This window comes from Dama dama, chromosome 5 (assembly GCF_033118175.1).
Source record: "Dama dama isolate Ldn47 chromosome 5, ASM3311817v1, whole genome shotgun sequence".
Lineage (NCBI taxonomy): Eukaryota > Metazoa > Chordata > Mammalia > Artiodactyla > Cervidae > Dama > Dama dama.
Genome location: NC_083685.1, coordinates 96,131,357 through 96,156,982, shown reverse-complemented (window position 1 = coordinate 96,156,982; position 25,626 = coordinate 96,131,357). Strand labels below are relative to the sequence as shown.

At 46.6% G+C, this 25,626-nt stretch overlaps 1 protein-coding gene across 1 annotated transcript; it reads right to left on the bottom strand.

Moving 5' to 3' along the window:
* Positions 1-2,002: 2,002 nt before the first annotated feature.
* Positions 2,003-21,484, bottom strand: DHX33 (DEAH-box helicase 33). Its single transcript, XM_061143205.1, has 12 exons — positions 21,132-21,484; positions 18,255-18,415; positions 17,346-17,573; positions 17,019-17,189; positions 14,755-14,940; positions 13,914-14,025; positions 12,432-12,591; positions 12,192-12,280; positions 9,743-9,870; positions 9,010-9,213; positions 7,433-7,519; positions 2,003-5,660 (listed from the first exon to the last, which is right to left on the bottom strand). Exons 1-12 carry the CDS (start codon positions 21,412-21,414, stop codon positions 5,352-5,354), a joined length of 2,118 nt encoding a protein of 705 aa, XP_060999188.1. The 5' UTR covers positions 21,415-21,484; the 3' UTR covers positions 2,003-5,351.
* Between the last annotated feature and the right edge of the window lie 4,142 nt (positions 21,485-25,626).

Here is a 25,626-nt window from a genome sequence, read left to right as displayed (position 1 = left end):
AAGTCCCGCCCCGCAGCCTGGAAGTACTTCCGCGCCTCCGCCTTGCAGACCAGAAGGTACAGTGGATAGGACCTTGCCCTCTGCTGGTGGCCTCCGTCGTAGTCTCCCAGGGAGGCTTGGAATCTGATTCCTAAACTTCTTTAGTTCCTGAAGATTCCTAGACATCCTGAAATGCGAAGTCAAGTGGGCCTTAGGAAGCATCACTACAAACAAAGTTAGTGGAGGTGATGAAATTCCAGTTGAGCTATTTCAAATCCTGAAAGATGATGCTGTGAAAGTGCTGCACTCAATATGCCAGCAAATTTGGAAAACTCAGCAGTGGCCACAGGACTGGAAAAGCTCAGTTTTCATTCCAAGCCCAAAGAATGTTCGAACTACTGCACAACTGCACTCATCTCACATGCTAGCAAAGTAATGCTCAAAATTCTCCAAGCCAGGCTTCAACACTATGTGAACTATGAACTTCCAGATGTTCAAGCTGGATTTAGAAAAGGCAGAGGAACCAGAGATCAAATTGCCAACATCCACTGGATCATTGAAAAAGCAAGAGAGTTCCAGAAAAATATATGCTTTATTGACTACACCAAAGCCTTTGACTGTGTGGATCACAACAATGGGAATACCAGACCACCTTACCTGCCTCCTGAGAAATTTGTATGCAGGTCAAGAAGCAAAAGTTAGAACTGGACATGGAACAAGAGACTGGTTCCAAATCGGGAGAGGAGTAGGTCAAGGCTGTATATTGTTACCCTGCTTATTTAACTCATATGCAGAGTACATGATGTGAAATGCGGGCTGGATGAAGCACAAGCTGGAATCAAGATTGCTGGGAGAAATATCAATAACCTCAGATATGCAGATGACACCACCCTTGTGGCAGAAAGTGAAGAGAGTGAAAAATTTGCTTTAAAACTCAACATTCAGAAAACTAAGATCATGGCATCTGGTCCCATCACTTCATGGCAAATAGATGGGGAAACAATGGAAACAGTGAGATTTTATCTTCTTGGGCTCCAAAATCACTGCAGATGGTGACTGCAGCCATGAAATTAAAAGATGCTTGCTCCTTGGAAGAAAAGCTATTACCAATCTAGATAGCATATTTAAAAACAGAGACATTGCTTTGCCTACAAAGGTCTGTAGAGTCAAAGCTATGGTTTTCCCAGTAATCATGTATGGATGTGAAAGTTGGACTATAAAGAAAGCTGAGCGCCGAAGAATTGATGCTTTTAAACCGTGGTGTTGGAGAAGACTCTTGAGAGTCCTTTGAACTGCAAGATCAAACCAGTCAATCCTAAAGGAAATCAGTCATGAATATTCATATGCTGCAGTCCATGGGGTCGCAAACAGTCGGACACGACTGAGCGACTGAACTGAAACTTCTTTAGCTGAGTGGCTCTGAGTCTGGTGTCCCAGGACTGCTGTTTAATTGGCTTCTATCCAGTACCTGCTTACTCTCCAAATTTCCATCTACTGTTCTCAAGCATGACCAGGCTTTCTGTGACTTCGTGGAGCGCACTCTTGCTGCCTTTGACTCCCAAAACCAGCCTCTGAGGTCATCTCCTATGAAAGGCCTTCCTGGCTCTTCCTCCTCTTTTCCCTGAAAAACCAAAACTCATGCCTCTGTGACCAGATCCCTGTACTTCATTCTTTTCTCAGCAGAAACCTCCTGGCATTTCTCGTTTACCTGACAGCTGCCCCTTACTCCCATCAGACCTGGAGCTCCTGAAGGCAAGATGCCTGGTTAATTCTTGCAGCCCTCCAACCTTACACCCAGGTTCTGATGGAACGTTATTTTTCAGGGGGCAAGAAGCCACAGCTTACATTAGATTTAGGTTAAGAACCAATGTTGCTACTTTACCAGGAACCATAAAATATTATAAGGTACCAAGAAAATAAATCTTCCCAAATCAGTGGTAAAGATATGACTAATATTAATATATTCTAAACAGCATTCTGTGAATAAGGGAAAGGAGACCCAAGAAAGAAGCCACACACAATATGTACTAGATTCACCTTTAATGGGTTTGAGTCATGTGCAAATGCTGATACTTCTACAGATCCCTTCCTGTTTGAATAAGAAAAGAGTCTCAAAACACAACATGAATCTGAACTGAGCTTTTCCCTGCAAGTTATAATATTCTGATCAAATAAAATATAAGAAAACTCTTCCTTCCCCACAGGTGCAGTGTTTCTTTATATTCACAAGGAATGGTATCTTAAATGTCTGGCCACAGGTTTTCTTGAGAGCTGGATTAAACGGATTTATGCATCACAGTACATAATCAGTTCTTTCACAGAGCACAAACTTGCCTCCCTTCTGGCATCTCTTTATTCCTAGCAGAGACGCAACATTAAGGAAGGGTTTCTACCAAGAACTGGGTGTTGGGCAGTTCTTCCCCTTGTAAATGGGATCTGTGCTGCCCTCCATGATTACTAGAAGCAGAAGACAAACATCTGAGGCATGCAATCTGCTTGGAGTGCATCTATTTATTAATACATAAAGGTGCTCAAGGGAACTAGTGATTCACCCAGATATGATATGAAATCCATATCAGATATGGATTTCATAGGTTGGAAAAAAAAAAAGGTGGCACACCATCAGAGATTTTAGGGATTGAAAGGAATAGCTCAAGATGAGATTGCAACATCACTGTGAAACATTTAACTTTATTAGAAAGTTTAAAGTGTACTTATCTGTGCCCTGCAGCTAGGTATAAACAACCTTGTATCTCTTTGTAGTAACATGGAGCAGGGATAGGCTTTTCCAATCTGATTTAATTCCTGAGCAGCTATGTGAAAAGTTAACTTTTTAAAAAGCCTGATAAAAAACTACTGTATCAAAACTCTACCAGTGATAAATATATCTTTGTACAGAAACACAGACGCTACTTACATTTATTTAGAAGCTATTTACCCCTTACTCCTGCTCAGAAAAAATACATTTCCTGAAACAGTTCAGGAACTTTGAGGTGCACAAAAATGATTAAAAGCTAAATTTTACTTGCCCTAGAGAATGTGCTTAGTTGGTTAGCTGTGTCTGAGTCTTTGTGATCCCATGGATTGTAGCCTGCCAGGCTCCTCGGTCCATGGGGATTCTCTAGGCCAGAATACTGGAGTGGGTTGCCATGCCCTTCTCCAGGGGATCTTCTCAACCCAGGGATTGAACCCAGGTCTCCCACATGGCAGGAAGATTCTTTACTGTCTGAGCCACCATAATATGCAACGTTATGAGAAACATAATACATCTCTCCACTCCCAATATTTTTTATCAGTGTGATGAATGTTTTATTAAAAATACAGTAATTTCTTTTACCAAGTCAGGCTACACCTCCTAGGACTCTTAAATAAGTGAGAAAAATAGTTTGTTTTTCTGAAAAACTTCTCAGAAAGTCAGCACTGGTAAGAACAAGAAAAATCTAAGAATTTAGTAAGACAGGGTATTTAGGATCTGTCGACTCTTCTTTGGCCTTAATGTAACTATTTTTAACAGGAAGAATTCACATATGCCCAGATAGCTGGGAACGCTGGCTACAAGTCTGACTGCTTAGACCCACAGCTGGTGCTGGCAAACTTGACACACACCACCGTATGAGGCCTGGGAGGGGGTGTTCCCATCCGCCAGGCTCTCACTGAACCAAAATGAAGACACCATCCGTTATCTCTGAAGAGTCTCTCAGGCCATTTGGGCCTCTGCTTAAAAGCTGTATGATTCACTGTATGTAATGACCAGAATACTGTATATTGTGTTTAGACAATTAAGCACAATAAAAGGGCTAATTTTGGCATTTTCCAGGCCAAAGCATTCTCTGGGGAAGGTCTCAGGTTTGATTCCTGGGTTGGGAAGATGCCCTGGAGGAGGAAATGGCAACCCACTCCAGGATTCTTGCCTGGGAAATTCTATGGACAGAGGAGCCTGGAGAGCCACAGCCCACGGAGTTGCAGAGTCAGACACAACTTAGCTATTAAACAACGACGATTTTCAAATTAAATAGCTAAGAAGGACTTTTGGTGTCTTTTCCCTTCTCAAAATATGAGAACAGGAAGTCTGTGGAGACCCTTTAATCCCCTCAGACAAATATTGAAAATGAGTGTGAGAGAGAGGTGCCAGCAGCAAAGCCAGGATGTTCCTTGCTCCCTAAGAAGAAGGAAAAAAGATCATAGGAAATAAGATAAAAGAAAATAAACACTAGATGAGAGGAGGAGATGAGCCAAGACTGCCTGGCTTGACCTCCGCCCACCCCCAGAGGCCTGGCCAGAAGGGAAATGGCTTAAGTTCAGCTCAGTCAACCCTTAGCTCATGGGTTTATGGCCCAGAGACAGAAAGAGAGAGGTTATGCTGAAGGCCATCACACTACAACCTGAAATCAACCCTGAATGTTTATTGGAAGGGCTGATGCTGAAGCAGAAGCCCCAATACTTTGGCCAGTCGATGTGAAGAACTGACTCACTGGAAAAGACCCTGATGCTGGGAAAGATTGAAGGCAGGAGGAGAAGGGGACGACAGAGGATGAGATGGTTGGATGGCATCACTGACTCGATGGACATGAGTTTGAGCAAGCTCCGTGAGATGGTGAAGGACAGGGAAGCCTGCCATGCTACAGTCCATGGGGTCACAAGGAATTAGACATGACTGAAGGACAACACACAAGATCAGCTTTCCCACTTCAGAAGATACAAATACCTTCACTCAGGAACTTCCCTGAAAGCAGGGTGGGGACAGGGCTTAGCACTTCTTTGCTGTGAAAGCTCCCTGCCCTGGGGAGTGAGGTTAGGTGCTCAGCACCTCCCTATTGAAACAGAAGTTAATCTCTTCTATTACATAACTTCATACAGATAGATGTTCAAAAAGATCCAAGGTCAAGAGCTGTGTGACCTCTTGTGGTCCCCCTCCCAGACCATCCCCTGCAGTCTTGAGGACTTGGGGGTTTTGCTGTACCCGATCCATGGCACGTACATAAGCAGTAACACCAACCAAGCACCTCGGAACCCAGTCCACCGTGGCTTATCACAGGCACGCACACCTCTGGGTACTTTTCTTTTCACTTGCTCTGAGCTTCATGACTCCAACCCTGTAAGTATCATCACTCCCACTTGGCAGATCAGGAAACTGCACCTCAGAAGTAGAGGAAGTCACCCAAAGTCATCCACCAAGAACCCAAAGCATCATTTTGAAGTCTCCCAGGCCTCTACATGACTGTGCGGTTCAGTCTGAGGAGTGTAGACAAAGAGGCTCTCAAGCTCCTGGAGGCCAGGCATGACCCACCCCTAACCACCGTGGCCTCCGTAGGTGCCAACGTCTAGAAGTGGCAGTGAGGCCGGCTGCAGCCCGGCTCCGGGCACCAGGCGGCTCAGGTCCTGGCAGTCCGCAGCTTCCTCCTGAAGAAGTCGGGGGCGGCCTCGTACAGCCATTCGGCATCCACAACGCACAGGTCACGCATGTAGCACTTGTTGGTGAAGAGCAGCTCTGTGAACACGACGCAGGCCGGCTTGCAGTGGAAGAGCACGGACGAGGGATGGATGGCCACTGGCTGGTGGGTGTCCGTGGTGGCGTAGGACCCGTCCGGCTGCAGCTCAGCGGTGCTCATGAAGAGGCTGTGCGCCAGGCATCGGCGGATGCTCTCCGTGTCCCCCCGGGAGGACAGGATTGGCATGGACATCTGGTTCGGGAGGAAGTGAGACATGGAAAAGACCCCAGACGTGAGCACTGTGCAGCCAGCCCTGGTACCTGGAGCCACACTGCCTACAGCGCAGCCTGGTGCAAGGCCGGCAGAGGAGGCTGACATCCGGGGTGGACGCTGACCTCCGGGAAGCTGCCTCAGATGCCTGAGGTGAGCGCGGGTCGAGGAGCGCCACTTCTACTGTCAGTAAAAGATGAGAAAACTCACAAAGCCAAGGGGTGGTCTAGCAGGAAAGCCATTCAAGGACAAGAGGGGTGAAAACATGTATGCAACACAGAACACAACAGGCTACTGTGAAAAGAGCTGTGTGCTCAGTCGCTCGGTCGTGCCCGACTCTGTGACCCTGCAGACTGTAGCCCGCCAGCTCCTCTGTCCATGGGATTCTCCAGGCAAGAATACTGGAGTGGGTTGCCATTTCCTTCTCCAGGGGATCTTCCTGAACCAGGGATTGAATCCGCGTCTCCTGTTTTGGCAGGTAGATTCTTTAGCACTGAGCCACCTGGGAAGCCTGGTAAGAAGTTACTTCAGTGCTAACAATAGGCTGCTGGCATGGGATACGGGCCTGGGTAAGGGTGACAACTGTCTCCTAGGGTCATGTGGATGGTCTGCACTGGGGGCTGTCTCAGAAGAGGCCTTACACAGAGACGTCTGGTCACCACAGAGTTGTTCACGGCAGCAAAACGAGGACACTCAGTGCTCAACACAGGAGACTGCGAACACAAACCACCCCACCTCTGAGGTAAAACATGGTGCGTCATACAGTCACTGAATATAGAAACATCATGTCCTCTAAGAGGGAATATAAGCTGGTAGGAGACTTTTTGGTGGAGGCTTGGCAGTGTCTATCAGAATCTAAATTCCCCATCCAGAAGTCCATTCTCTGTGCACCAGAGCACAGATGTTTGTGCAGGAGGATGATCACTCTAGCACAATCTACATGACCGCCACTAGGGACTTAGTTAAATAACTGTAGTGAAGACAGGAGCCAAATGCTACCAAGTCAATAAAAAGAACGATAGACATATACAGGCACTGAGAGACAGCCCACATACAAAGTGAAATTCAAGAGGTACTCCAAGTGGAAAAAAACAAGTTGCAAAACAAAACGTACATCAAACTTTTTTAAAAAAGAAAATGCATATATCCACGTATATGCATAACACACAAATAAACAAAAATATACATACATAGAAAAAAATTCTAGAAGGATCTACACTGGACTATTGCTTCTCTTTGGAGGGGCAGGATTATACTTTTATACTTTCTGCACAACATATCACTATTTTCTTATTTTATTTTTATTATTGGAGTATAATTGCTTTACAATGTTGTGTTAGTTTCTGCTGTATATATATCACTATTTTCTGCACTCTATATCAATGTGCAACAAGTATGCACTGATTTTGTAAACTGAATAAAATTGACAGGTATTTCCACTAAAAAAAAAAACTTAGGAAGAATTCCAATAACATTGGAAAACACTGTTAAAGTTTATAAAAGCTGGATATAAATCATATATACAATGTATTAATAACTATCCATGTAAAAATACATTTAAAAGCAGAGCCATGATGAAATGGACCAAACTGGTGAGAGGTGGAGTTGTGGGTAATTTTTACTTTCTTCTTTATTTAAAAATTTTCCTACAATGAGAGGTTTTTCTGCAATCACTAGTAACAAGCAATTTGAGAATTTTCACCTAGAAAAAGGTGACAGCTTCGCCCCCCAAAGATCAGCAGGAAGAAAAATACCTTCATGCAGATGTCCCTCAGTTGTCCTCTGACTTCAGCTACTAGCGTCATATTCTTGCTGTTGACAAAGTTCTCTTTGCACCATTCCTGAACAGGGAGAAAAAAAGAGATGTCACAGTTCTCTTGTTTCTTCAGAGATAAAAATATAGCACAACTTTTAATTTTTTACTTAATTAAAAAATTTTTTTTAGTCATAACATGCAGCATTTGGGGGTCTTAGTTCTCTGACCACGAATTAACCACTGGACCACCAGGGAAGTCCCAGCATAATTTCTAGAACATAGTTTGAATTCGGAGGTTAAACTGCAGTTGCCAAAAGTAAATACAAGAAAATATCTTTATATCAAAAAGCATGAACCATAATGAAAACCATAGTGGAAAAAGAATGATGACCTTCAGAATATACTTAAAAAAAAAAAACAACACCTACAAATCAGTCAGAAAATGACCAATAATCTAGTAGAGCCACAAAGGATATGGACAGACAACTCACAGAAGGTTAACTACAAATGACAATAAACTTAAGCAAAGCTTCTTGGTCTCTCGAGGAATCAAGTCAGTACAGTTTCAAATAACTGAGATACTATTTGATGCTTTCAAACTGCAATGCTGGAGAAGACTCTTGACAGTCCCGTGGGTTGCAAGAAGACCAAACCAGTCAATCCTACAGGAAATCAACCCTGAATATTCACTGGAAGGACTGATACTGGAGCTGAAACTCTAATACTTTGGCACCTGATGCAAAGAGCCAACTCACTGGAAAAGACCCTGATACTGGGAAAGACTGAAGGCAGGAAGAGAAGTGGGCAATGGAGGATGAGATGGTTGGATGGTATCACCAACTTGATGGACATGAGTTTGAGCAAACTCTGGGAGATGGTGAAGGACAGGGAAGCCTGCAATGCTGCAGTCCATGGGGTCACAGAGCTGGACATGACTTAGCAATTGAACAACAACTACTTCACATCCATCAACCTGCCTGTGGACAGGAAGTGAAAGCACGGTGTTGCCCAGGGAGGTCCAGACCCACTTCAGGACGGTGGTTACAGGAGGCAGGGAGGACTACACGAGGAGCGGCGTGGGGCTCGTGCTGTGTCCACAGCATTTATTTCCTTAAAAATAAACTGACGTGGCCCTCCCTGGTGGTCCAGTGGCTAGGTCTCTGCACTTCCACTGCAGGAGGCATGAGTTCCAACCCTCGTCAGGGAAGTTCCACATGCCATGCAGAGTGGCCAACAAGAGAAAATAAACAAATAAATTGAGGCAAACGGAGCAAAATGTTTACAACTACTAAACCTAGGTAGTGGCTTTTCTTTTTATTAAGAACTGACTGCATTAAAACACAAAGTTAAAGTGTGTATGGTATGGCACAATTACTGATTCTTTTGGGAAGGGCAGCCACTCGGCAGGCGGGATCTTAGTTTCCCGACTAAGGATTGAACCCAGGCCATGGCAAGTGAAGGCCTGGAATCCTAACCACTAGGCCAAAAGGGAACTCCCCCAAATATTTATTTATTTTTAAAATTTTCTTGATAAATGAAGGCCCTGTTTGAGAAGAGGAAGAGGACAAGGCCTACCTTGTTCCCGCCGGTGTTCTTGAAGGTCCGGTAGACATTGAGCAGGGTGAGGTGATCGCCCTCGCTGGACACAAACTTCTTCCGCACGCTCTGCACTTCATCCCGCCGGGATGGAGGGTTGTAGAGAACGCTGTCCACGGACAGCAGGGAGACAATGGTCAATATCTCCTCCGTGCAGTGGAATTTGGGGGACAGGAGGATGGTCTGCAAACCACAATGAAAACACTGTGTGAGTCCAGTTTTTTCCTGGCTTCTGAATTTCCATGTATTGCTTCTGTAGCTTCCCTTGTAAGGCATAAAGGGGCAGGTGTTTCTAAAACCACGACAATATATGTTATGCTCTTTTATATATTTATTTGTATATTATTTTCTGTAGAACAGATAGCTGCCTTTCTTGTATGATCCATACAGGTAGGGCTCATGACTTCATTGGTGGAGGAAATGGCAACCCACTCCAGTATTCTTGCCTGGAAAATTCCATGGACAGAGAAGCCTGTGGGCTACAATCCAGGGGGTCGCAGAGAGTTGGTCATGACTGAGCATGCACACACACATGACTTAATATGAGCTTGAAATACACAGAACGTAAGTCGAGGTTTGACACAAAGCAGGTGTTGATGATCGTTTAAGAGAAAAGGTGAAGATGAACCTAGAAGCACTGGGCTGAGGAGACCCTGTGGGATGGCTGACCTGTAAGGTACAGAGAGGGGACTGAGAAGAGGGTGTCACTTACTTTGGCAAATTTGGGTTCGAGTGGGAAAGCCGCCATCTTTCTTCCCATTGGAGTTAGGGTGAGCTGGCCATCCCTCTGTTCAAGGGCACCGAGCAGCTCCAGCTGGGCGATGGCCGCCTGGATGTGATCTAGAGAGAAAGACATGAAAAGGAGTCAAACATTCAAAACAGGACGGAGCTGCAGCTGCTTCATCACGTCAGCGCATTTGTGACAAGCCTAAGTCAAACCACGGTGAAGACCGCGACCACACTGTCCCCATGAGGTACTTTTCAAAGCTATTCATGACATCACTGTCTTCAGCTCATCTCTTTTCATTTTTTAAATTTTCCAAAAATAATTTTACGTGTTTATTTTTTGCCTGTGTTGGGTCTTCGTTGCTGCTTGGGGCTTTTCTCTACTGTGGTGGCTTCTCACTGCGGTGGCTTCTCTTGTTGTGGAGCACAGGCTCAACAGATGTGGTGCACGGGCCTAACTGCTCTGTGGCGTGTCAGATCTTCCTGGACCAGGGATCCAACCTGTGTCTCCTGCACTGGCAGCCAGATTCTTTACCGAGCCACCAGGGAAACCCTCAATTCCCTTTCTAAATAGTAGCCTGCAATTTGGCGATATGTATGCAAATCTGAAGCCCAGCAAAGTTACACTTCTGAATTTCACACTCGGATATACCTGAACCTCGTACAGGGACCTGTGTCTCCAGATGGACACACACAACAATGGAAACACCAGGGGCCTTGGGAGCCCCTGGAGAGAAGGACACTATTTACTATTTACTGTTTAATCCCTTTTTAATTTGAACTATGTAAATGTATTACCTATTAAGCATAAGGATGCATGTCTAAGGATGCAATAAATATATATGTACAGAGAAAAACTGATCTATAAAATATATTAAGTGAAAAAAGCAATGTGCCAATGTCTACCAGGAGGAGGAAAAATGCATCTTGGCTTATTCATAGAATGGAATAGTATTTACGTGATAAAAATACATCAAACGTAAACTTTACAAAACATGACAGATGAAAACGAAGGTCACCAGAAAATTGAGACATAAACACACCAATCGAAACCATGCTTGTGAATGGAATAGATATATTCAAGAAAAGCAAGGGAATCACAGATCAAACCTGGGTGGTGGTGACCTTGAGGGAGGAGTGGGAAGGAGGTGAGGGGCGGGGGTGGGAATGGGCGGTCCCAGGGCTTGGTGGCCCCAGTAATGTGCACACAGGTGTGGCTTACTTCTACCTGACATGTATATTCCTCCTCTTATTTGGTGGTGGTGGGTTGGGGGTGTTGTGTGGCAATGCAGGATCTTAGTTTCCTGACCAGGGATTAAACCTGTGACCCCGGCACTGGGAGCTCAGAGTCTTAAGCACTGGACCACCAGGGAAGTCCCTGTTCCTCCTTTATATGTAGGAATTTAGTAATTGATAGGAAAAAAAAAGTATAGAACGGACTGAATGGGTGTTGCTATTTATGTTTTGAAAAGGAGACTGTATGTACTTACCCACACAGATTTTCTCTAGGAGACACTAGGAAATGGCCCCAGGAGTGGCTGTGGGGGAGGGAAACTAAGAACCTGAAGATTGTGGCGGTCCATGTCTACCTATCCACTGTTTACTTTTTTTTAACCAATTGCACTTCTTCACTTTAAAGAAAAAGAAAACGGTATGTGTTGAAGGGATGCCAAGGGCTAAGCTACCATGACAAAGAACCCCAACTACTTTTTCTTCCTCCATGGAGATTCCCAGTGAAGGGCAGAGACCCATCAAATTACAGCTGAAAGCAAAGAAACGCAATCTGCTCAGTCCCTTTGCAAAAGTCAAAGTTTGTTGGGGCTGCAGTAACCTGTGGACCCCCTCGACTACCTTCCCTGGTTCCTGTGACCACGGAACCCACCGGAGATGGTGCCGACACGAAGCCCCTGATTCTGTACCAACATGGTGTGAACAGCACCGGGTCTCTTCCATGATTCTGAGACTCTTCTCTGAGAGTTAAGGTTGTTATTCCCCCCAATTACACTAAACAACAGGTCACCAGGGGCTTCCCTGACTGCTCAGTGGTTAAGAACCCACCTGCCAATGCAGGAGACATGGGTTCAATCCCTGCTCCGGGACAATCCCACACGCCATGCAGCAACTAAGTCCATGCGCCACAACTATTGAGCCTGTGCTCGATGGCCTAGGAGCTGCAACTACTGAGCCCTCGCGCCCTACAGACTACAGACTGTGCTCTGCAACAAGAGAAGCCACTGCAATGAGAAAACCAGTCACTGCAGCTACAGGGTAGCCCTCCTCGCCGCAACAAGAGAAAAGCCTGCACAGCAACAAAGATCCAGCACAGTCAAAAATAATAAGTATATAATAACAAAAAAAGGAGACTGCCAGAAGGCCTGTGTGGAGCCCGTGGAGGTCCCTTTCTGTGTGCCCACCTCCCGAAAGACTCCACTCACCTGGAGACGGCTTGGACATGAAGTCAAAGGTGAGCACGTTTGGGACTTTCATGGCGAGGAGCTGCAGCATCACGCTCGCCAGGTTACACCTGCAAGACAGAGACACAGGTGGTTCACAAGGGCGCCTGACCCCCCAGCCAGCAAGGCAGAGCCACGCACCAAGGAGTGGCAGTTGGAGGAGACACAGGCTGCATGACAGGACCTCAGGACGCATGGCAGGTGGCGAGCCCCACTGGCTACCTTTGGATCTCTGGCACCGTCATCTTCTCAAACTTCTCAAACTCATCCTCCGTGTAGAGCCGGTAACAGATGCCGCTGTCCTCTCTGCCGGCCCGGCCTGTGCGCTGCCAGGCCTGGGTCTTTGATACCCGCTGCACGGCCAACACCTCCAGGCCACTGTCTGGTGGGAGAATGGCCAAGTCAGACTCTGCTCATCATGTGAACAAACTCCTTCTACAACGTAGACAATGAGGAGCATTCCTGGGGATACCCAGGATTCTTTCCGCAATACATGAGTCCAGAAAAACTCAAGGCTACATTGGAAAGAGGGCTTTCCTTCGTGGCTCGGTGGTAAAGAATCTGCCTGCTAATGCAGGAGATGTGGGTTCAATCCTTGGGTCAGGAAGATGCCCTGGAGGAGGAAATGGCAACCCACTCCAGTATTCTTCCCTGGAGAATTCCATGAGGAGCCTGGCAGCGTACAGTCCATGGTATTACAAAGAGCTGGCCACCATTTAGTGACTAATCAACAATATGTCAGAAAGCACGTAACCAGACTGGTTTGTGGTAAAAAGAGGCCTCGCCATGAACACTATGTGAAATCTGTGACTGTAGCATCAGAAGGACCTTGAGCTTGGGGCAGTGGCCAAGGCGAGATTTCAGAGGCCTTGCCTTAGGTCACAATTGAAAACAACCCCTGGGGTGGCCTGGGACTCAGGGGTCCTCCAAGAGGTGGCATTTTCAGTGCCAAAACCCAGTTTCCAGCAAACCAGGATGGCTGGTCGCCCACTGATCATGACCCCAAAACGAAACGCCTCCAGTCCCTTGTGGGCTACAGCCTCGCTCTGCTCTATTATAAAAGAGAGACGGTGTCATGTCACTACACCTAGGAGTAAACAAGACTGATTTTCTTGATAAAGGTGTATGCGGTGCCAGACAGTATGGAGAACCAAGCCCTTTCACAAACATGGTCCCCAATTTTCAACACACGTGAAAGTCAGCATCCTTGAATGCACAGCAGTTCATTTGAAGTGAACACCTGGGAGCTATCATGTCAGCTGCCTCAAATCCTCCATGGAATAAAGCAAGGTATAAAACAGACCTGAATAAAAACGACTTCAAGCAAGCTGCGCACTGCACACAGTCGGGAAACAGCTAGTGCCTTGGCCCAGCTGGGGGTGGGGTCCTGCTTTCTTTCTGGGAGACTGGGGATTGAACCAGCCATGCTCCGATATCATTTCCCAGGAAGCCTCTGATGTGGTATCGGGCTGTCCCTGGCCTGACAGCCACCATTCTCGCCCACCTTCTGATGGAATCTCAGTCCCTCTGTCCCCAGGTTTGCCACGGATGGGCTCTTCTTCCCTGCCTCACGTGTCTTTCTGGCCCCGCCTGCTGGATGGGGTGCCTGGTACTCATACACGTGAAATGCTCAGGTGGGGAAACTGCAGGACCACGGGCCGCTCACTACACAGAGAAGAGACATCAGGGGCTACAAGTTCTCACCAGGGTTATACTTCTTTGCTTTAACCATGCCCGTGTCAACTACATATTTTATTCCTGTAATGGTTATGGAGGTTTCAGCGATGTTGGTTGAAATGATCACTTTGCGATAACCCTAAAAGGAGGAAGAAAACCAAAAAGCCACATGACACATGTATGATGCAGAAGTTTGAAAACATATTCCTCATTGCTAACTGTCACAATTCACTCATGATCAAGAAGAGATGACTCCGCTATCTGGACAGTTATTAATACTGATGGCCGGGTCAGTGTTGGGTTGGGGGGCTGGGTGTTTCAGTCTTCAAGGCTTATTTTGAGGTGATGAGGGGTGGTGGGATGGGCATTAGAGCCAGGAGGAAGTAGATGTTACTTGGGATCCTGGCCCTGCCCGGTACTTACTGTACCCCGTGGGCACCTATCACTTCACCCCTTGGGGCCTCAGGGTTTCTGAACTGGAATGGAGACCGGCCTTGTGGTTCTTGAGAAGATGAGGGACAGTGTGTGTCTGGTGTTGGCGCAGTAGCTGGCACAGCAGGGGTACCCAGGGAACATACGGTAGACATGTGCTTGTTTACTGTGGACCCCGGGAGAGTCACTCAGGGAGCTTCCGGCTTCCGCGGGCATCTCTCCCTCAACCCCAGACAACTGTCTCCCTGTTCCTACCATGGGAGAGCCATGTCTGCAGCCCTGCATTGCATGCTTGCGTCTTTCCAGCTCGTGAGAGATAGCTGGGTACCCTGTCCACACATCTTATCTGGAGCCCGCTGACAGGGGCACAGGCCCCACTGGTGCATCCGTCTGGGTACCCAGGGACGGGCCTGGGCAGGAGACGGGGTGCACTCACCTTTGGGGCCCCCTGGAAGACGCGCAGCTGCTGGGCGTAGGGCAGGGAGGCGTAGAGCGGAAGGACCAGCATGGAGGGGCAGCCGTCGGGGAGGTGCTTGGCGATGTCCCGGCAGGTCTTACTCACGGCTTCGATCTCTTCCTGCCCGGTGAGGAACACCAGGATGTCATGCGAGGAGGGCGCTTCCTACAGAGAAGGCAGAGCGGGGCTACTGGGGTTACTGGGCCTTGACAGATGCGCAGGTGGCACCGAACAGAACAATGATCGTTAATGAAGTTTCCCAGTTATTCTTAACTTTGGAGCTGTAACTGAGCCTAGATATTGGTGTCACCCCTGGGGAAGAAAAAAACAACTTCACCAAATGCATAGCTGCATCTTATTCAAGTTAGCCAGCTATGTTTAAAAGTGAATTAAGAGGGGAAAAAAAGAGACATAATAAAAAATTAAGGGGATTTTGAAGGGAAATCACCAGATTGCTTTTGCAACAAGAACAATGCCATGAAAAAGCACAACCACACAAGCAAATAAAACCTGCCCGGAGCTGCCTTCCTTTCGTAATCATCTTGAAAGATGAAGCTGACAAAGGAGACAACTTAGAGAAACCCTGATCCATGAAAATGGCCAGAGTCTGGAAAAGAAGCCCTTATTGAATGAGGCCATCAAACACACTTTCATAAACTCCCAAAGCACCCAGAACTTGGGCAAGGGCTTGGTATCTCAGGTTTAACTGGGTCCTTCACCTTGAGAAGGGAAGAATATCTAAGTGTTAAGTACATATACCCAATTGACCCAATCTTCTTTGAAGTCTGTTTAGATACATTAAATTGTAGAGTGCCTGTTTGGCAAAATAACTGAAAAATGTTCAATAATTATCTGTATTTGTGAAGGTGTGCAAGTTGCTCTGTCATGTCCGACTACCTATATTTGTATGTACATGTACATATAATGAAGGCAAATATGGCTCAGACAATAAAGAATCTGCCTGCAATGTGGGAGACCTGGGATTTGATTTCTGGTTCAGGAAGATCCCCTGGAGAAGGAAATGGCAACCCACTCCAGTATTCTTGCCTGGAGAATTCCATGGACAGAGGAGCCTGGGAGGCTACAGTCCATGGGGTTACTAAGACTCGGACATGACTGAGTGACTACCACCACATTTTTTTCTTTCTGTATATATACTATGGCTATGTTTGCATACATGTATCTATGTATTTATGTGTGTGCATATACTTTTTTAGCTCAGTGTTAAGAAGACAAATGTTCAGAGGTACACACACAGAGACAGGATAAAATCTAAAACAATAAAAGCTTCATCACTAGGAGGACTCATCAAAGCTATTATATAACTTGAGGGCACCACAGGTATCATTCATAAAATATCCTTATCTCAAGTTTGCTTCTGGCAGCTAAACAAGGCTGACTGGGACTTCCCTGGTGGTCCTATAGTTAAGAATACACCTTTCAATGTAGGGGACATGAGTTTGATCCCTGGTCAGGGAAATAAGATTCCATGTGCTACGGGGCAACTGAGTCTGCGAGTGGCAACTGTCGGCCTGTGTGCCACAACTAGAAAGTCTGTGCACTGCGACCAAAGATGCTGTGTGCCACAACTAAGACCTGAAGCAGCCAGTTAAATAAATAAATAAATAAATACATTTTTTAAAAAGTTGGCTTCTAGATATTTTCAGAAAGTTAATGGGAAGGTAAAAACAGTCAATTATATACAAGTTAAACCAAAAAATGAGGTTATACACTCAAATTTTTAAATAAATGTTTACTAAAATGAAAAAACTATTGAAATGTTTCTCTAATACATTTTTAAAAAAAGCAAACTCTAAATTGCACTCCATTATTGGCTAATACACCAACTTTTTATTTTTCAATGAGACAGAATATCACATGGAGTAAAAGGAGGCAGTATTTCCTAAGACTCCTTTCTACTCAGTTCTACATGTGGTGTCCTGGTTGCAACACAAAATGTGCTTCTTACTGGGGTTTCTGATCACATTATGCACACGGGCCACTGCTCTAACACATGGAGGTTTTCCAGCTCAGCTGAAGAAACATGCTGGTTGGGGTTTAATTTTTTTTTAGAGGAAAAGAGAGATACTATAAAAAAGTATAAAAACGGGGACATGGCAAGGAAATTCCTTATTCACCTAAAGAACATAGCTTACAAAGCAGTTTGGTCCAGCACCTTTTCTTCTCATGGCTGACTTCAAGGTCAAACAGGCCTTTCCAGGAATCCGCTCCCCACTGCCTACCTGGTGGATCTGGAAGACGGAGACCAGGGCGGCATGCAGGTAATCGTGCTGGGGCTGCTTGGTGTAGAAAATCTGGATCGGGTGCTGCCGGCCCTCCAGGTAGAGGACAGGGGCTCCGTTGAAATACTGGGAGAACAGGTCCACGTCCATCGTGGCTGACATCACAATCACCTGCCAGCGAGAAGGGGGAGAAGGATGGGAGGAAGGTTCGGGCCAGGCTTTCTGTGCCCTGCCAAACCCTGAAGGCTGCTTGGGAAGCTGTACTCCTCTCCCCCCGGCCCCCCAGCACCTTTGCCCTGAGTCCCGCAGCAGAACGGCTGCACCCACTTTGAGAGGCAGCTTCCCCAGCTCCTTTCGCCTCTTCTGTGCAGCTTTCACCACCCCGAAGAGCACATCCGTGTGGATAGTCCGCTCGTGGGCTTCATCCAAAATGATGCAGCTGTACTTCCGGAGCAGGGAGTCTGAAATGGCCTCGCGCAAGAGCATGCCATCGGTCAGGAACTTGATCTTGGTGTCGTCAGAGGTGACATCGTCGAAGCGCACCGTGTAGCCAACCTGTGCAGAGGTACCACTCATTCATCCAGCCAACATATCTGCTGCACCCAGGGTACCCAGAGGGGCGCCAGGCGCTGGTGCTAGTGTAGTGAACATGACCCACTCCAACCCTACCCTGCTCCCATGGACACACACCCTCAACTGCAACGATGAGAAACTCTGCAAAGAATGTAACACTAGTCCCCTCCCCTCAGCCACTTCAAGCGAAGCTACATACACAAGTGAAAAGATGCCCAAGATGTTTTGAAGTCAAATGCCTGAACACAAATAAATCTGACTTACATATGCTTCTGGAACTCATTCTCAATAACCACCTATATGCTAGGAAAATGCTTACAAGTTTGTAGAAAGATATATAGACAAACAGACCTAGCAAGTGTTACTGAAGCCTTAAAAGTGCTCAAGGAAAACAACTAATTTATTCTACTTGCCAAGAGACTTTGAAAGCAAAGCAAATGGGACTGATAGACCCTCTGATGTCTAAGGAACTAATAAAGAACTCTGAGTCTGAAACAACTGTGGCAAGAAAGAAACTTGGAAAAAAAAAAAAAAAGAAAGAAAGAAGCTTGAGATGTATAAGTAGTCTTGTTTAGAAAAATAAAAAAGTCAGGGAGGTGGCAGGGGAAGAGGGTAGTGAGGTGTTAGGGACCAAGAACTGTTAGTGAAAAAGAAGTTAGGTACCAGCTTCCCAAGTTCTGTTCTCTTCTCATCAGAGACTCTGGCAGCCAGAGAGATGGCAGCCACTCGGCGAGGCTGAGTCACAGCAATGATGGCCTGGCGGCCAATCCCCCCTTCGTAGAGGTACTGAGGAATCTGTGTTGTCTTCCCCGAGCCTGTTTCCCCTAGGAAAGAAGAAAAGTCTCATTTAAACCTCAACAACAACAACAAAAAAACCCCAACAGATCAAAGTCAGAAGGAAAAGACATAAGAAAAATACTAGAGGGACTTCCCTAGCACTCCCAATGCAGGGGGCTTAGGTTCAATCCCTGGTCAGGGAACTAGATCCTGCATGCCCCAACTACAGATCCCTAGGCTGCAACTAAGAGCTGGCACAGCAAAATAAAATAAATAAATATGAAAGAAAAGAAAGAAAATAAGTCGATAAAGTCATGGGAAAATGTGCACCCATGAATACTGCTAGTGGAGTGTTAATTGGAATTGCTTCTCAGAAGGTCAAACTAAGTAGGAAAATCTTTAAAATGTTTATACTCTTGACCCACAATTCCACTTGCAGGAACTGACTCTAAGGAAATAACGATGTGCATAAAGAATCAGCTTCAAAAGTGTTTTATTCACCTTTGCTCATGGCAGTTAAATTTGGAAACAATGTAAATGGTTAGCAATAGTAACTGGTAAAGACGTACAGTGAAATACAGCTGTTATATAAAAAGTCCTACTTTTCGAAGGGATAAATGAGATATAAATGTACTGACATGAAGAGACATCTGTTCCGACACTGCAGCCATAGCTGGCTCCTCACCCAGCCTGCCGCTTCCTTTCAAACCCTCTGCCTTTGCCCACTCGATTATGAAGTATCTGCTCCCACACTGCCTGCATGACAAACTCCACAAGATGAATTAGACCTCAAACTTTCTCCCCAAGGGCTGCACCTGCCTCTGTGTTCCTTAGTGCCTCCTTCATCTCTCCTCCATCACTGATCACTCTACACTGTTTGAGTGTTGAAACGTTTCTGTTTGCCTCCAGCATCAGAAGTCCAGGGAGGACAGACACCTGTCTCTTTCATGTACCTGAGCACTACATACAGTAAGCACCCAACCTTATTACTACCGTCCTGTGTTTCCTTCCCAGCACCTGACCAGAACAAAGAACTGTAAGCCTGGGCATCCCTCCCTCCACGACTACCACTACCCGCCCCACCCCCCCCACCCGCCGCCCCCGCCCCACCGAGTCCTACAGGCCCATCGTCCTTCCATTTTCTCCCCTATGGCTCATCCTTCCTGACCTGGACACAAATCATGGACGAAGAACTTGATTATTGTGCACTTCTCTTACTGAGTTCATCAGGCAAAACCCAAACTTCGATCAAAGTCTCCCTGCCCATCTCTTCTGCTCCTACACCAAGAAACTGAGCACTGGGGACTTCCCTGGTGGTCCGGTGGTTAAGAATCCGCCTTCCAAGGCAGCGAATGCAAGTTCGATCCCTGGTGGAAGTAGGATCCTACATGCTGCGAAGTAACTAAGCCCAAGGGCCGCAACTACTAAACCGGGGCTCTAGAGTCCGTGCTCTGCAACCAGAGAAGCCAGAGCACCACAACCAAAAACCTTGTGCAGCTAAAAAAATAATAATAATAAAGAAACTGAGCATCACTATAATAAAATAATCCAGCTGGGCTGACAACGACCTTAGTTTGCCATGGGGCCAAATGCACCTGGGTGCCAGCACCACGGCTGATCCTTGTTCTTGTTTTTGTAGCCCCTTTCCTCTGTTCCCATCCTCCCCAAGGACCCCGTAAGTCCCAATCTCAGAAGAGCTCCTGCACCTACTTCATAGAAAAAGTGAAATCCTCAGTCTCCCTTCATCTCCTCCTACAAGCTCTTCTGCAGTCACCCCATTTTTATCACCTTCCTCCAGTCCCCTAACCTCTTGCACCACCTTCCTTCTATTCCAGGCCAGTGCCAGCTCTAACCCTTGTTGCCAAAGGCCCCCTTTCCCCACGCCCTCCATCTCTGCTGTTAGTGCCCACTTTCCATCTTCAGCATCCCTCTCTACTGAGTTCTTCCCCTTAACCTATGAAGACCTGCAAGTTCCGCTAGGTCCCCCTGCTTCTTCTCGAAACAGAAGTCTGTTCCCATTGCCTTCATGACCTCCTCACTTCCAGCCCAATGACAAATCAGTTCCCATCCCACAGCTCTGCCAAAACAGCGCTCACCTCCATCCCTAGTCAAAAACTCCCACCCAATCCAGCGGTCATTTTTTGGGTCCCTACTTACTGGACTTCATTTTTGCATTTGATCGCTGCCTTCTTCTTAACAACTCTGTTCCTTAGACTATCAGCTCTCCTGGATCTCCTCTTTGGAGGCTCATCCTCTCCGTCCTTCAGGGGCTCCTCTTACTTAAAACGTTGGGGATCAAAGCCCCTTGCAATCGGTTCCCGGCCCTCAACTCTGCTTCAATTAATGCACCAGAAACTACTTCTTCCCTCAGACTGGACTGTCTCGTCTCCACTTCGTCTCTTATACCGCAGGCTCTCTCCTGTGTCCAACGCCTTTCTAGGTCCACCCCCTTGCCGTCCCCTCCACACCGGCTCAGATCCACTTTTCTAAACTCCCCCAAGTCTTCGGTGCATCCCTCTACCCTTCCGGCCCAGAAGGCGAGTTTTTGCCTAACGTGTGGTCACTCGCCCGGACCGTGAGCACCTCCAGAAAGGGGGACTGTCCGACTCTCTTCCGAGGCCCCTCTCCTGGCTCCGAACAGAAATAGGCGGTCAGGTTTGTTGCAGAAACGGATGAAAGACGGTGAGGAGCCACCTAAGAAAAGCTGTTCTCTCAAGAGAACGAACGGGGAGTGAAAAAGGACCCGCCGGCATGGTCACTCACCGATAAGGACGGCGCTGTCCAGGTTTCGGAGCTGGGCCAACAGCTGGCCTCGCGCCTGGAAGATGGGCAGATTCCGGCGCTGCTGCTCCACGGCCTCGGGGTAGAGGCTGGCCGAGGGCTGGGCCAGGGGCGGCTGCTGCCTCCGGCCTCCACCTCCTCCGCCGCCGCCCGCGGCCAGCAGCATCACCACACGCCGCCCGGGAGGGCAGGACCCGGTGCGGCTCGGAGGCCCGGCGCGCGCCCGGAATTTCTTGGCGGGCGGGAAGCCCGCCTCCTCGGGCATGTCGGGAGGGCACAGTGACTGGAGGCGCCGCGACGCGAGACGCGAGGGCAGGCAGCTCCCGCGGCTCTCGGGAACAGACAGCTAGTGCGCACCGCCCCTTCCCGCCACGTGCTAGAGGCTCCCAGCGACGCGGCTTACCTCACGGCCATTGGCAGCCTTTAGGGGGACTCCAGCTCCCAGCATGCACTTGACAGCGTGGCGAGGCTTTCACTTCCTGAGGGCGGGGAGATCAGAGTCTGAGGTACAACGGGAAAAAGATCCGGAGCGACAACAGTGAAAGACGGTGTGTACGGTTCCACGGAACCTAACTGCATAGCAATCACGGTTCCTAGTCTGTTTTGTTGTCCTGCTAACACTATTTCTTTCCAGTAAACACACGTTTCCCTTTCTCTGCCACAATAATACTCGCTCTTCAAGAAAGTGTTGAATTTTGTAAAATTAATGAGGAATACACAAGTGAAACTCGTTCAGTTGTGTCTGACTCTTTGCGATCCCATGGACTATACTACTGTTCATGGAATTCTCTAGGCCAGAATACTGGATCGGGTAGCCTTTCCCTTCTCCAGATCTTCCCAACCCAGGGATCGAACCCAAGTCTCCCTCATCGCAGGCGGATTCTTTATCAGCTGAGCCACAAGGGAAGCCCAAGAAGACTGGAGTGGGTAGTCTATCCCTTCTCCAGCGGATCGTCCCAACCCAGGAATCCAACAAGGGTCTCCTGCATTGCAGGCGGCTTCTTTCCAACTGAGCTATCAGAGAAGCCCTGTGAGGAACACACAAACATTTGCATTATTTAGTCCTCCAAACAACTGATGTTATATACTAGATACTAATGTCATCCCCATTTTACAGATGAAGAAACTGAGACTCTGAGATGACTCAGATGTCACAGTAACCTAAGGTTGAAAAGGATACTTGTGATCATCTTGTGTTACAGAAAAAGAAGGAAATGCATGATATATTCTGGGACAATCATACATTCTCCTCAGAAAGTAGCTATCCCAGTGGAGGTGATCTGCTCCTCTAACACAAACAGGGGAAGAGGAAGTCTGATGGAAATAAAATTATCTTTTACCCTTCCTTTCCCTGACTATTCCTGCCAGACTCTCAAGTTCTTTACAGGACTCCCAGTCTCATCATACACATGGCAATCAATGAAAAGATTTAGAACTCCAGCGGGAAATAGGATATAATTAGTTCCTCCTTCCCCTCCTAAATTCAAAACTCTTAGAGGATTTGCTAATTCGCCACAGAAAAACTGGCAAGTAGCTCTTTGCTCTGTGTCCAGGAAAAGCAATTTCCGGAGAATTCATGGTAAGCTTCAACTCACGTTAAAGACATCAGGCACCTTCTAAAGTTCATTTCCATGAGACTTTCCCTGTTTGTGAACCTGTTAAAAATTCTCCTTCCCCTTTCCTCCAGATCAGAGGTAATTTTCCTTTAGTTGTTGATGGCATAGTGACCAGGAGCTACTGAAAATGTGCATGTTGAACTAATAGCAGATATGTATTTAAGAATGTGTGTGTTCAGTTGCTCAGTCATATCTAACCCTTTGTGACCCCGTGGACTGTAGCCTGCCAGGCTCCTCTGTCCATGGAATTCTCCAGGCAAGAATACTGGAGTGGGTTGCCATTTCCTTCTCCAGGGGCTCTTTCCGACCTAGGGATTGAACACGCATCTCTTGTGTCTCCTGCATTGGCAGGCAGATTCTTTATTACTAGCACCACCTGGGAAACCCATATGTAAGGATAAATTGACTTAATTCCTTTCCCCTAAATATTAATTTAGAAAGTCAACCCCAAACTAAAAGGGAAATAACTGTCTTAGTCTTTCCAGGTTGCTCTTACAGAATACCACAGACTGGTGGCTTATAAATAACAGAAATTTATTGCTCACAGCTCTGCAGGTACCAGCCTGGTTGCCTTCTGGTGAGGGCCATCTTCCTGGTTCATTGCTGCTATTTTATATATAATATATGGCTGCCTCGGGTCTTAGTTGTGGCATGTGGGATCTTTTGTTGCTGTGCGTGGACTCTCTAGTTGTGGCATGTATCAATAGTTGTGGCACGTGGGCTAAGTTGCTCTGTGGCATGTAGGATCTTTAATTCCCCCACTGGGGATCCAACCCTCGGAGTCTTAACCACTGGACCACCAGGGAAGTCCTGCTGACACCCCTCTGCTGTGTCCTTACTTGATGGAAGGGGCTTGGAATCTCTCTGGAGCTATTTTGTAAAGAGTTAATCTCACTCATGAGGCTTCCACTTTGTGACTGAATTACCTCCCAAAGGCCCCACTTCCTAATACCATCACATCAATCATGAGGATTGCAGCATGACTTTTACTGGGACATAAATATTCAGACCATAGTGATATCTAAATGGTCATCTGAGTTCAATTCACCCATTCCAGTCCGTTTTAGTTCGCTGATTCCTAAAATGTCGACATTTACTCTTGCCATCTCCTGTTTGATCACTTCCAATTTGCCTTGATTCATGGACCTAACATTCCAGGTTCCTATGCAATATTGCTCTTTACAGCGTCAGACCTTGCTTCCATCACCAGTCACATCCCCAAATGGGTGTTGTTTTTGCTTTGGCTCCATCTCTTCATTCTTTCTGGAGTTATTCTCCACTGAGCTCCAGTAGCATATTGGGCACCTATTGACCTGGGGAGTTCATCTTTCAGTGTCCTATCCTTTTGCCTTTTCATACTGTTCATGGGGTTCTCAAGGCAGGAATACTGAAGTGGTTTGCCATTCCCTTCTCCAGTGGACCACATTTTGGCAGAACTCCCCACCATGACCTGTCCATCTTGGGTGGCCCTACATGGCATGGCTCATAGTTTCATTGAGTTAGACAAGGCTGTGGCCCATGTGATTAGATTGGTTAGCCATCAGAGTCAACAAAAGAGTCCAAATGCAGTACTTGGATGCAGTCTCAAAAATGACAGAATGATCTCTGTTCGCTTCCAAGGCAAACCATTCAATATCAAGGTAATCCAAGTCTATGCCCCGACCAGTAATGCTGAAGAAGCTGAAGTTGAACGGTTCTGTGAAGACCTACAAGACGTTCTAGAATTAACACCCCCAAAAGATGTCCTTTTCATTATAGGGGATTGGAATGCAAAAGTAGGAAGTCCAAAAAAAAAAAGTAGAAAGTCCAGAAACACCTGGAGTAACTGGCAAATTTGGCCTTGGAGTACACAGAATGAAGCAGGGCAAAGGCTAATAGAGTTCTGCCAAGCGAATGCACTGGTCACAGCAAACACCCTCTTCCAAAAACACAAGAGAAGACTCTACACTTGGACATCACCAGATGGTCAACACCGAAATCAGATTGATTATATTCTTTGCAGGCAAAGATAGAGAAGCTCTATACGGTCAGCAGAAACAAGACCAGGAGCTGACTGTGGCTCAGATCATGAACTCTTTCTTGCCAAATTCAGACTTAAATTGAAGAAAGTAGGGAAACCACTAGACCATTCGGGTATGACCTAAATCAAATCCCTAACGATTATACAGTGGAAGTGAGAAATAGATTTAAGGGACTAGATCTGATAGAGTGCCTGATGAACTATGGATGGAGGTTCATGACATTGTACAGGAGACAGGGAGCAAGATCATCCCACCATCCCCAAGAAAAAGAAATATAAAAAGCAAAATGGCTGTCTGAGGAGGCCTTACAAATAGCTGTGAAAAGAAGAGAAGCAAAAAGCAAAGGAGAAAAGGAAAGATAAACCCATTTGAGTGCAGAGTTCCAAAGAATAGCAAGGAGAGATAAGAAAGCCTTCCTCAGTGATCAATGCAAAGACATAGAGGAAAACAATAGAATGGGAAAGACTAGAGATCTCTTCAAGAAAATTAGAGATACCAAGGGAACATTTCATGCAAAGATGGGCTCAATAAAGGACAAAAATGGTATGAACCTAAGAGAAGCAGAATATATTAAGAAGAGGTGGCAAGAATACACAGAAGAACTGTACAAAAAAGATCTTCACGACCCAGATAATCACGATGGTGTGATCACTCACCTAGAGCCAGGCATCCTGGAATGTGAAGTCAAGGGGGCCTTAGAAAGCATCACTATGAATAAAGCTAGTGGAGGTGATGGAATTCCAGTTGAGCTATTTCAAATCCTCAAAGATGATGGTGTGAAAGTGCTGCACTGAATACGCCAGCAAATCTGGAAAACTCAGCAGTGGCCACAGGACTGGA

What these genes read in the sequence shown, in the direction of transcription:
- DHX33 (XM_061143205.1), bottom strand. Translation starts at nt 21,414, where the DNA reads ATGCCCGAGGAGGCGGGCTTCCCGCCCGCCAAGAAATTCCGGGCGCGC. An exon ending in TGGGGAAGCTGCCTCTCAAA is followed by an intron (nt 17,190 to 17,345) that starts GTGGGTGCAGCC and finishes TCTCGCTGGCAG; the next exon opens with GTGATTGTGATGTCAGCCAC. An exon ending in TCTTCCAGGGGGCCCCAAAG is followed by an intron (nt 14,026 to 14,754) that starts GTGAGTGCACCC and finishes TCCTCCTTTTAG; the next exon opens with GGTTATCGCAAAGTGATCAT.